Genomic DNA, 13,089 nt, shown 5'->3' with positions numbered 1-13,089 from the left:
GCTCACGAGGCTCAAACCTAAGTGTTGCTAACACTGAGCTTAGCAAGAGCAGTGCTTCGCAAAATCTACCACCGAATCGGAAACGCGACCCCCTGAGAAGATCCGTCGAGAAACTCAGTAGGCTGTGTCTATGGGTTAATTCGCTCGTCGAGCCCTTCGTCGCAAGCGACGGATTCGACGAGGACGGTGACCGGTGCTTGTGATCAGAATACTACAACGATAACAATAAAAGAACAAAAACAACATTAATCATCTCAACAAACCATTTTATTTTTTGCACGTTGAACATTATAAACATCAATTACAAAACTTACACTAAAACTTTTTACAAATAAAATTATACGCATACCTACTAGTGGTACATCAGGTTATTTAAATTATAATGAGGCATAATTGTATCCAACACATAATTACAGTTTTCCGAGTCGTTACTATGTCTAAAAGTGTGTTGTGCCTTCCGGTTCGAGGGGTGGGGCAGCCGTTGTACTCCACTATTGAGACTTCGGCATCACCTAACCGATTAGCACCAGGTGTGCCAGGAAAACAAAATAGGGCTGCCCTAAGCCGGTGGATAGGGCTGCTGGCACTAAACATGGTACTAAATGTATTATGAGCAAATGTTATATTTGTAGTAATGTCAAACACATCCGTCGCCAGGCTTCATGCTAGCCCTGAAGGCGGCTTGTTTTAATTAGTGCTTTTTGACGACTTCTCGGGCGATGCTCTGATCATTTCTCACATTAAAACATCATACGTCGAGAGACTATTAGATATTTTAGATAGATAACAAACTATATATTATATCGAAATCGTAACTCGTGCCGTAGCTATTACGAACTAATAAATATTACATTATTTTTATGCAATTAGAGAATATCAATAATGTTTCCTGCAAATTTACATTTCGGGATCTATTATTATCCGCAATGATATTTAATTTATTTCAATATCACAACTAGTTAGTTATTATAATATTATTATTATAAGTATACAATTCGAACACATTAATATTTTGCGAGCTAATTGCGACTCGGAGCACGGTTAAATCGCGCGGTGCTACTCTTATTGTATGTATGTAGGTATATATGTATTATTGTTGTCATATATATAACTTTGTGATGTTTTTTGGACAGCACGTAATTTTTAGTTTTTTGGTTTAAAATAACTCAAGCTCAACAGCGACACGGCCCATCTGGTGTTAAGCGGAAACCGGAGCTCATAGTCCTCGTCAGGCGAGTCCGACTGCCTCCCTTGCTACACGAGGTAGAACATAATAAAAGTCTTAATCGTTCAGATGGGAGCGCGTAGTGGTTTAGTGGATGTCTGGTGTGCATGTTGGCACCGACCCGTGTGGGTCCACACCGTACCGCAACAACAGTATTCGGGCAACTCCCACACTAAAATATATGTATGTATGTGTCTTTTTCAACAAGTTATTATAAGTTTTATTTCATTTTTTTTAATTTAATTATAATTTGCGTAATTACTGGTGGTAGGACCTCTTGTAAGTCCGCGCGGGTAGGTACCACCGCCCTGCCTATTTCTCGTGAAGCAGTAATGCGTTTCAGTTTGAAGGGTGGGGCGGCCATTGTAACAATTCTTGAGACCTTAGAACTTATATCAAGGTGGGTGGCGCATTTACGTTGTAGATGTCTATGGGCTCCAGTTACCACTTAACAACAGGTGAGCTATGAGCTTGTCCACCCATCCATGCAATAAAAAAAAAGTTCGCCCCGTATTTATCTATGTAACTGAGTATTAAGCTACATTTTATTTATTCTTCACGATCTATATACATATTAGTTGGTACTGTACCACAAATAGACAGCTCTTCATCAAGGGCTAAGTCAGCTGGCACGCAATATATCTTGCGAGGAGCCGCGGCTGACATCACCGGTCACTTGGCGCTACTTAACGAACCAAAAATGAATATATATTTTCCTTATCAATAAATTATTATCTTACAGCTTATATGACTTATATTTACATAATACTTTCTCGTTTATCTAGCATTTACAACTTAATAAATTAGAGGTTATATTACCGCTCACTGCGGGCACGCAGTCTCTAAGAAATACATGGTATAAATATTATAATTCTGGCCATTCCAACGAATGACTCAATCGCGACTAAACAATTTATTTTGAGGTTTTTATAGCACTACTCGCTGCGTTTCTCTCTACTGACTGTAAGAGAGTGACGTAGAGAGAGAGAGAGAGAGAGAGAGAGAAGCTGACCACCGCTCCAAGCCGAGTGGAATGTCAGTCAAGGCGCTTCATCACCCACGATCACACGGCTAACAAACATTGTCACGGAGTCTAAAGTCGCGGATTTAGTTCACACTTGTCACTATGAGATAATGTCATTGTCACTGTCACATGAGTGCAGTAGTCGCGTAGCGTCAGAGCGCGTGTGCGTGGGCGTGGTGCGGAGGCTGCTGGTGCGGGGCTAGGTGAGCTCCTCCGCCGCCGTGCTGTCTGCCCTGATGATGAAAAACAGTCAATTAAACAAAGAGACTAATGAATAATATCGTTATTATTTCCTTTAGGTGGGCAGACATTCAGAATCGTCGTTCACCGGTGACTCTACCTTGACATAATTATATACTTGTCGGAATTTTATGAAATGACGGCCACTTTATCTTTGAAACTATACCTACTGCGTGTTTTCTTCGCGGTTGAAATAGGCAGAACTATGAAGGAACCCGTGACGATGTGAGGTAAGTAAGAATGTGCTACTGTAGTATAACAGTTAATCTCTTCTGATTAACATCTGAATATATTATTGTTAGTTAAAATCCACTGCCCTAAAACAGTTCTAGATAATTTATTAATGTTGGGCAATTCAATTGTTTACGTATATAAAACATCCAACTATTCAGATACCGAGAATTAGCGAAAGTTGAATTATAGCTTCCGTTACAGTTCTGTATAGAAGTTTCAGTTATGGATGTGCGGTGGCTTAGAACAATAGCTACTCTACTTCATCCCTTCCTGAGTCTGTTGCAGAGGGCGATTAAAGTTCGAGGAGTGTACAACAGCGTTCTCTGAGTACTACAGCGTACTGTTGTAACGTACTGCGATCTCCAAGCGGTATTTACTAGGGGTAGAGCGTGTTGTAAGCCCGCACGGGTTCCTACCACCCTCCTCCCCCTTTTTTCTCACGATACAGTCAGGAATTCCGGCTTGTAGCGGGGAGTAGCCGATCGACACAGTACAGATGTAGTAACTATAGTTGAGACTTGAACTTCATGTGTCAAGGTGTGAAGCGATATTTACGTTGTGAAGTCTATAAGTTCCGGTAAGCATTTAACACCAGGTGGGCTCTTGCTGATTCACCCTTCTACGGAATAAATAAATAAAAATACATACAAAGAGGAATCTAACAGCATGTTAGAAGTTAGAACATTTGTTAGAACATAGTTTGTTACCTGCAAATAGACATAGTAGTCGTATGGTTGGTGCAATGGCCAGCATCTCTGAGGCGGTACAGGGTACAGCGGCGGTACCGGGTACAAGGCCCCACCGCCTAGCTTATTCCGCAATATCCTCGATATAGAAGACACTGAGGGCACATTGTACTTGTCACAAACCCCGTCAGCTAACAGCCGGTCTCGGATCTCCCACGCAAATATACCAGGGTCTTTCGCTTTCAACTGCTTTATGTACGAAACCACCTGTAGGAAACATGACCATGAGAAATGTATTGTTTGATACGCTGGTAGATAGGTGGGATTAGTCTCAGTGCACTGCATTGCAGGACCGGCGCTTATTAATATGAACACTACTTTGGAATGTTAAAGATTTTTATACAATGCTGGGAAGTCATGAGTACGTCGGTCCAATTGCTTCTTGGAAACGTGATAGTTGATTTCTTAAGATAGGGAAGATCTTTCACCAGTCGGTGTTGGAGCCTTGCAGACCGACATATGGAATGGTCTTGGAACTTGTACGGTGTCATGCAACCTTACTTCAAAATATAATCGAAGGGTCAGCCGTCGCATGCCACAGATGAAACTTCAATCTCATGAGCAAAGTGGGTGGTGTATTTTAATCACTTTTGACTTCTCTGTTCTAATATTTATATATACCTACGCAACACACATAATAATGGAAAGTAATTTAATCTTCTCACCTTCGGAGTAGTGACCCGCGGCTTGGATCCTCCGATAGCACCGGGGAGTATGGACCCGGTCTCGTGGTATCTGGCCAGTATTTTGGACACGCATCCGTGCGAGACCCTCAGCTGTCTGCTAATGTCGCAAGGCCTGGGATCAAATAACAAATCCATTACTAACAACTACTGTGATTTTATGATTGAAACATCATTAAATTGTACAAGAACTCATTGTGATGTTGATCACTTCACGATTTTTATCGTCACCTAGGACTAGATTAAGCATTAAGCATGCCGAATGCAGGCAACATTGGAGGAAGCTAGTGCAAAAACTGGACCAAGGTGGTCACGACCCTCAGTAATGAGGAAGCGACGAAGAAGAAGAAGAAGGACTAGAGTCTAATCTTAAAAGTGTTTTTAGTTATTAACGAAATTATATACACATGTTCATTTGGTCAACTTAGGTATTTAATGAACGTAATGACATGTCTTCACTCAAATGCTGATTCTACATTTTTAGGTTACGGCGGTGGTCCGTTTCTATCAGCGTATCTATGTTGCATGCAAGTCTTCCTATTGAGGTAAATCACCATGATTACCTGATTCCAAGTTGCGCTAGTTCCACAATCCGTAATCTCACAGCATTGGGCAGAGGTCTTCCATTGACAAACACTCCGCCCAACTGGTTGACTTCTCCATACTGTTGACCACCCGAGCCGCCCACGCCTATATTGCCCATTCCTCCGCTTGGATCTGCGTGGGAAATTTATCACTATTAACAAAGGCAGATGAGCTAGATTGGCATACCCTACCCACCCACGACTTAGAATTATTTTTCAACCTTAACTGAAAAAAGCCATACAGCTGCGAAAGCCCTCGTCGTTTTGAAGTCGTCGTGGCCTAAAGGATAAGACCTCCGGTGCATTCGTATCGAGCGATGTATCGGTGTTCGAATTGTAACTAACTGAGAACTTAGAGCTTATATCTCAAGGTGGGTGGCGCATTTACGTTGTAGAAGTCTATGGCTCCAGTAACCACTTAACACCAGGTGGGCTGTGGGCTCGTCCACCCATCTAAGCCACAAAAATAAATAAAAAAAAAGTGCCAAAGTTTGATGAAATTTGACTATGATGAGGTAAGATATAATGTAAGTCTTGCCTTTTTGCATAAAACAATAATGTGTTGCTGTTGGAAGGATTAATATCCGTAATGTGGGTGCCGTCTTTGGACCCTGTCGCCTCCAGGTGGCTTTTGGGCTCATCTACCATGTACGTCAGAAAAGAACAAATCTCCATTCCCTTACTTATACATAGTTAGTTATTGTTGTAATTCCCTTCCAATTGGATTAAAACCACATAATAGTAGGTTTAGTGTTTTGTGTTGTGTTGGGATTTTGGGAGCGGCACATGTGCTGACGTCACGGGCCCGTGTAAACCGACACCCACTTTGATGTCGCCACCGCACGCGGACATTTACAAAACGCTCTAATTTCAATGTTACCAGTTATAAAGAAATACTGGATTGAACACGCAGTATTGAGTGAGAATTACGAGACTCCTAGTACTGGTATTCTATATGCGCCTAATGATACCGAATCGAAAAGTGTCCAAAGCTAATCGCATTTGTGATACATGCGTGCAATGCATACAAAATTGGTCATTATAATTTTTCGATTTCGTAAGAAAATAATGAAACTTAAAATGATTGTTTACTGGCGGGATTGGTACCAACATCCTGCCTATTTATGCCGCGAAATAGTCACCCGTTTTGGGTTTAAATTTATATAGACAGCCGTTAAAATTGGGAGTTTGACCATAGGCCACAAGCTGAGTAGCGCTATTCTTAATAACTATTTGTTCCGATAGCCATTTAATACCATTTAATACCAACTTCTTTGCCTCAGTAAAGAAAAATATATATTTTAATTTCTCCTGGAGCTGGTTGGAGCTTGTCGTTTGTAGAGCTGGTAACCCGTTGATTGTTGTCTTTTTGTAAGTCGGAGCCGGCGCGATCCCCGGCTCGCTCATAAAACGGTCACCTTGTTAAAATATTTCATTATTAACGCGGCACATATTGATTTATATTTCTTTTTTTCTCTTCAAGAACGAAAGAATCGGAGTTTATTTTTCGTTTTTATTGTTAAATGGCTTTAAATTGTGTGAAATTCTTACAAATTACAAGTAATTCCCTAGGGGTGTTTGATTTAATGTTGTTTATATTAGAATATAAAGATAATTTATGCGCAAACCGCCGAGATGTTGTTAGCGCGCGTATTTAAATCAAAAGCTAGAATTCAAACAGTATTTTACACCAGAAAGCGACTGGACTATAGATAGCCTGTTTTTATCAGTGCACACTAAATATGTACTACAGTACGAATCAGATAAGACTGCTTTTCACTTATAGTGGCGAAAAAATAATAATAAAAGCAAATTAAAGCAAAGTTGACCTTAACGTGGCAACATATTCAAATTAGTTACCAATATTAATGAAAATTAAAGACACGCACAAAATATATCAGTATCCCGTTGCATCCGTCTAATAAATGTCATCCAAACGTCACGGAGACGCGTACGAGTGACGGCTTGTCATGCGACACCAACCTGTCAAAGCGGAGAGGATATGACATTGATGGCATGTGTCACGTCCGATCGTCTCGCACCGTTTGGACTATAGTGGCATAATGAAACTGAAAGGTTTCTAGAATATTGTTGCACCTTAATCATTTTACGCTCGTGAAATATATAATAGATTTCTTGGATTTTGGTATGTCGCAAACATCATTCATATCATATTTTAATTAAAGAGGAGGGCATCCATTAAAATAAGATAATAAGGACGTGTCTGCAAGCGCCGGGCGGCATATTTGATGTGAGAGGGCGGGGCTGCGTCCACGACACATATTGCGACCACTTGCCACCGACATTGCTTACCACAAAAACTGCTCACTGACCATCTGGCTGGATTTATTTCACAAGTACAACAGAACTGAGAGAGCCATATAACCTTAACAGTAAAATGTGATGCTAGTGTGACACTGACTGTTTGAATATCTATCGCTTTTCGGCCTAACTTTCCCGGTGGACTTTTGCCTTCGACTTTTCTCTACTTGCAAGTAAAAAGACGTTCACCTAAAGTTACGTCATGATACCAACTTAGTTATTCTTATTTTATCGCATTGAACTTCTTGTGTCACTTAAATGGGACCTACAGTGAAAGTTTTTCTAGAGAGCGCGCCCTGACGCAGAACTTCAATGTGGCCATCTCACACGAGGTTGAAGACCCAATTGAATTGCAAATGAATATCCTAGCCCTCAAAGCTAGCCGCGTTAGTGCTTCAGCTGCAGTGGCAACACGCGACCCGTCCCGCCACCAGACGGTATGGTGCCACTGTATTTCCCTACAAGAAGGCGTTTTGAGTGCACTTCTTGAAGCTTCTATTCAATAATAACCGGCCAGTGGTTGAAATTCAAAGCGAGCTGCTTGTTCTCTGTCCCCGCCCCACACACTCACATCAAAGGGCCGCGCCACGTTCAACGAAGTCATTCTAATTGACGTTTCTTAAGAAAACCGCTCAGAAAAAGCTAAACATGGGCTAATGTCGACCACGTGTTAGTACGACATTGTCTTTTATTTCATTATTCTTTATTAGTAATATGTGAGTACATTTTGCATATGTCAAACAAGTCAATAGTTTCATTAGTTACAGGATCTGTCTTTTACTTACGCGTAGGTACGGTATTTTACGGTAACCTCTTTTGACGTAACTTTTTTGTCTTTTTATTATTTTTAAGGAATTCTGTGTGCTTCGTTTTTGTCAAATTTCGATATTGGATAGGTACATAAGGTAGAGATCTCCTGTTCTCATTCTATGAGGTGTACTCCTCCTCCTTCTCCTCCTCCTTCAGTCGATCGCTCATTGCTGAGCATCGTGATGCGCCCGCCTGTGACCTTTTTTTTGAGGTGAGGTGTACTAGGCAATTCAAAATATTATAAACATCCGATTAATGATATACCAAATTAGTTAAAAGGAATGATAGTTAATTGTGTCTGGCAAAACGCATACAATTATTCCCGTTTGGAATGAAAATCGACTAACACTTTGATATAAGAGCTGACGATGTACATATTAGTGAATGACGCGATTCACCTAGTGATGTGAAGAGGGGTTGTCGATGATGTCAATTGTAATTTAAAATAAATCTAATCTTTCGTTTTCATTAATTCATTACACAGTACCAGATGATGCGGATTGATAAGGAAATACGCACACAACACGTGTTTACGGACGAATTTCACGTCGAATAATATCGGCTGTTAAAAACAAAAACCGAATTATTAGCCCGTAAGGTAGGTATTCCATGCTGTCTACTTTTGCAGTGAGATAATGCAAGCGAATAAGATTGATGTTTTTCTTTTCGTTCATATATACGAACGCTATAGATCAAATGCAGCTTTCAATGTTTTTGATCCCTTGAGAACGGCCATGTTCGGGGCTGCGGAAACTTGCGTCGCGCCCGGTGTGCCTTAGCAGATATCTCACGTTCTTGTTCTAGATGACATGCTTAATTAAGCACACCGTCCAACCACTATGCATTTATTACCTTTTTTTTTCCTACCTAAGCTGAGAGCCTTGGGAGGCTATTTCAGCGTAACCTTAACTAGTAGGTGAGCTCACGGGGCTCAAACTTGACGACGTTGCTAACACGAGCCCTAGCAAGAGCCGTGCTTCGTAAAATCTACCACCGGATCGGAAACGCGACCCACTGAGAAGATCCGGCGAGAAGCTCAGTGGGCTCATTTATTACAATAAATAATTGAGCGCTTAAATACGCGTTTTCCTTTGCGATACAATTTATGTTTATACGTGAATTTTAATTGTTTTCCCTGTAAAACGCTGTAATTTTTTATTACTTTTAATCAGTAAAACACTAGTGAACATTTTCGAATTTAATTACTTTTATATTACACATTGTTATTGGATTCCGCTTTTTTTCAAAGATAATTTTAACATATTTCTCCTTATCGTAATATTTTATTATTATTCTATGACACGCATGACCGAATGTTTTGACATTTGGAGCGAAAAAAAATATCTATACACGTGGAATTATATGTTATCTGTCATATCTGACTTCAGATGAATACGTAGTCATTTTAATGTTTGTCTTACGATACCCATACGATACTCAGCTCGAAGTCTAACGAATATTTATCAGAATCCAAACAGAAACGACTCGTTTATTTTTAAGTTATTAATTGTGTCTTAATTAATATTATCGTTTGGACACGTGTAACATTATGTATTAGCTACGATGGGTAGACGAGTGGTTAGTTGGACTATAAGAAATCTCAAATTTGATACTATTGATGACGTCCTATGGTATAGCTATTTGCCCTGAATAGCTTTTTTTGTTGCCTCAAGCCGATCCTGCAAGCGGCGCGTCCTGATGGCTGATGGGTAGGCAGCGCAGTCGAGGTGAAGCTTGGTTCCCTTCGCGACATTTCGATCCGAGAATTATAAATGTCTCTGTTTTTTCTCTCCTTTCAAAAAGTTGGGTCGCTGAGCTCAGCGTATTTGAAATTAGGGGACAGGCACGAGAAAATAATGGAATAGCTCGATGTTAAAGACAGAACTTCAGGTGAGTCCCAGTTTAAGTGTCGTTAATAGAAAAATATACGGTTAACAATTTAATAACTAATACATAAACGCCTTATTTCACATTTTTAATAAATTTCATAACGACACAGTGGTATATAAAGTCGGTACATAGCTATAAAGTAGTTTCAAGCGCGAAATTATAGGTTTGAGACTGATCACGTACCACTAAGTTTTATGTTATTTCTAAGACTGCAGGTTAAGAATTATTTCTATTGCTCAAGTTGTTTATGAAAGCTCACTTTTAGTCATTCTCTTCCCAGCCCGGCTCGAGTAGCCACTGATCACTAAGGGTCTAGAGCACTCAGAACGGCACCAACTCCCGTTGGATCGAACCACTTGCTCGTTCGCTAGAACATGGTTTTGAACAATCTTCCACGTTCCTATAAGCAGAATGCTTGAACATTGTAAATTATCACATCTCAACATTATCTGCTAAATGTCAATACGATTTTTTATTAGATACGTATAGTGAATGGAGAGTAATATGCTATGCTGTCCAAGGGCCTGCAGTTAATCAAATACACAGTTCATCAAATTCTCTCTGCAAACAAATTCATTCAATTTTCCAAATTTCACATTGAAAACATTGTTGGATATCATTATCTAATAAACGGGTAATAAATAAATGTTGCTTCAAAAATAATGATAATAAGAGCACTTAGAAATAACATAAACACGATTATGTTAATATCGAACGTAAGAGAATAATTGTTTATCGATATTTCGAGCACTACTATGAAAAACAAGTGGCGGTAGCTTGGACCGGCTGAATTTTACTAATTGGCCTGTAAAAGAGATAGCGATATACGTTAACTGTTTTAGTGTAAAGGAGACAGATTCAGCGGGAAACATCATTCTTTCTCTGTGTAATTTACGACTTGCTCTTTGACGTTCAACTGTTGACAGCTACTAGTGTTCGCATTCATTAATTCAGACTCAAAGATTTTATATTCCGCGTTATATATTGTGATTTTCGTTTGAAGATCGAATTGTTTGACGCAACAAAGCGCGCAATGCATCACTAAATTTTGTCCATTAATAAAAGTCATTTGGGCTGAATTTCTGATTAATTTTAGTTTCTTTTATGTTTGAAATGGGTGTGAGATTCGAGTTTAAGTTCCGACTTCAGCGTTTTGGGAAACTTTAATGGTTTTGTTGGCAACAAAATCGACTAGCTGTTAATCCGTTTTAGTAATCAGACTAGCTGACCCGGCAGACTTCGTAGTGCCTCAAACGATAAATAAAAGACCTAAACTTTTGTATAAAATAAACTAAAAAAAATCAAAAGGAATCCGTCCGACGGGGAACACATCAAAGGAAAAACAAAATTGTTTGTTTTTAATAATTCCGAGCTTTTTTTTATTTTCTCACTTTTTAAACCTTCTCTGGACTTCCACGAATAATTCAAGACCAAAATTATCCAAAACCAAATCGGTCCAGCCGTTCTTGAGTTTTAGCGAGACTAACGAACAGCAATTCATTTTTATATATAGATATTAACAATTTGTCGATAACATGTTGATAATTCGCATCAGCCCATGAGCGGGTCCGCCTAGGTCATTGATGTTTTTATTATATATACTTCACGGACGTTGCGAGGCGAAAGATATGCCCTATCAGCACTCTAATAATGGTCTGTTTAATATCGCAAGGCCAAAAATACATAAGAAATCAAGTTAATTATTTCTATTGTAGTGTTCAGTACGTAGATCATGTTACCAGCTCGCACAGACCGGTACCACCATCCTGTTTGCTGCAATGCATTAATGCACGCAATGAAACTTCAACTAAGCCATAAAGAGAGCAGCGGCAGTCCCGCTGTGCTCTCCATGGACTCCGGTAAGGAGTCAACGAAGCCCAACGTGACTAATAACCATAATTAAAAAATACTAAGATTGAAGAAAGATGAAGGAATTTCAATGAAAGATTTTGGCTCTGTGACAGACGTGGATTTTCAAACTAGACGAACAACATTGTCTATCTCTTTCTGTCAATAAAGCCGGCCAATCACGTCTCAGCGTTCTTCGAGTGCGTAGTCAACAAAAGTATATTGTGTTTCATAATTTTGCCATTGTTTGTTCAACTCGAAGCTTTTCCAATATTTAGACGTTCTCAATTGATCTGACACGGCTTTATCTATGTACCTTTTAAAATACAACTTTCTAACCAAACACTAGTAGCGTGTGTCGCCTAATACGTAAGACGTCCGGTGTAACGTCGCAGTAGTCCCGGGGCAGGTATCAATTTTTCTAAGTGATTTTGTACTTAATGCTTGGACCCAGGACCGATTTCTACGATGAAAGCCATCGTGTGATACCAAAATTAAAATCCAATCGCCCTATCTATCCCTAACCACGGTGCCATTAAACTTCATGATCTTGTTACGTAAAAACAATGCAAATAAGTGCAACAATTCACCAGTCGTTGCAGCAGTTGTTTTGACCACCCGCGGCCGAGTGAATAAATTGTTCAGTCGATTTTAAGCGGCGAATGACACTCATGGAAATCAAAATTTGATAATCGCTGCCTCCCTCAGGACGTATGTGCAGCATGGTCAGTGCCGACCCGGCCACAGAGCGAACGGAGCTATCACCAGACGATAAGGCACAGGGGCGCATTTGAAATGGTAGAAAAAATCCCTTTGTTCTCATTCTCCATGGACTGTGTGCATTTTCAGCGCACTGTTTTCAATTTATAAATCGGATAAAGACCTGAGAAGTCGCGTAGAGTCTATACATACTTATATGTATATATTATATTTATATGGACCAAGCATAATTGGACGCCATAATTGGATATTGGCCCTTGCTTCCGTGCAGGCTTGCAAAGTGTTGTACTACCAGTGATTAAGCTATGAGTTAGGGGTTTTTGGTATGCGCATATGCGTAATATTCCTACGTACCTTGGAGGCAGGATATCGAAGGTGCATATTTAATACGTTCTAATCCAATATGTATAGAATGGCTGGCACCACATACAAATCATCAAAAGTTCTAACGTCTTGCAGTAAAACTATACCGCGCCACAGAACAGTAGTGTTTGTTTGCTGTCCGGGCGCTGACCGTCACCGACCACACACGACGACAGTGCGCCGACAAACGCGGCCGCAGTGCAAACAGCTACCGACACTTGAAGTAAGAGCCCTTGAGGTCTCGAGGTAGCTATAGGAGCACTAGTGCTAGCCCGCGATCGTTGCTATGACCGGGACGAGGTAGGAACTTTTACGGAATATGTAATGAATAGGGGATATGATTATTAACCTGAATCTGCACACGCGACACCTCAGATAGAAAATAGTAAAGCTTAAATGT

General features: G+C 40.1%; 1 protein-coding gene across 1 annotated transcript in view; it reads right to left on the bottom strand.

The window, feature by feature from the left end:
* Positions 1 to 249: 249 nt before the first annotated feature.
* LOC101743636 (paired box protein Pax-1) overlaps positions 250 to 13,089 on the bottom strand; it is a 34,169-nt gene continuing 21,329 nt past the window's right edge. Inside the window, exons 2-5 of the mRNA XM_004925646.2 lie at positions 4,716 to 4,869; positions 4,135 to 4,267; positions 3,431 to 3,676; positions 250 to 2,482 (exon numbers count right to left, since the gene is read on the bottom strand). Of these exons, the coding sequence (XP_004925703.1) occupies positions 2,402 to 2,482; positions 3,431 to 3,676; positions 4,135 to 4,267; positions 4,716 to 4,869 (614 nt within the window). The 3' untranslated portion in view covers positions 250 to 2,401. The remainder of the gene's footprint in view (positions 2,483 to 3,430; positions 3,677 to 4,134; positions 4,268 to 4,715; positions 4,870 to 13,089) is intronic.

This window comes from Bombyx mori, chromosome 25 (assembly GCF_030269925.1).
Source record: "Bombyx mori chromosome 25, ASM3026992v2".
Lineage (NCBI taxonomy): Eukaryota > Metazoa > Arthropoda > Insecta > Lepidoptera > Bombycidae > Bombyx > Bombyx mori.
This window is presented reverse-complemented; position numbering and strand designations above follow the sequence as displayed.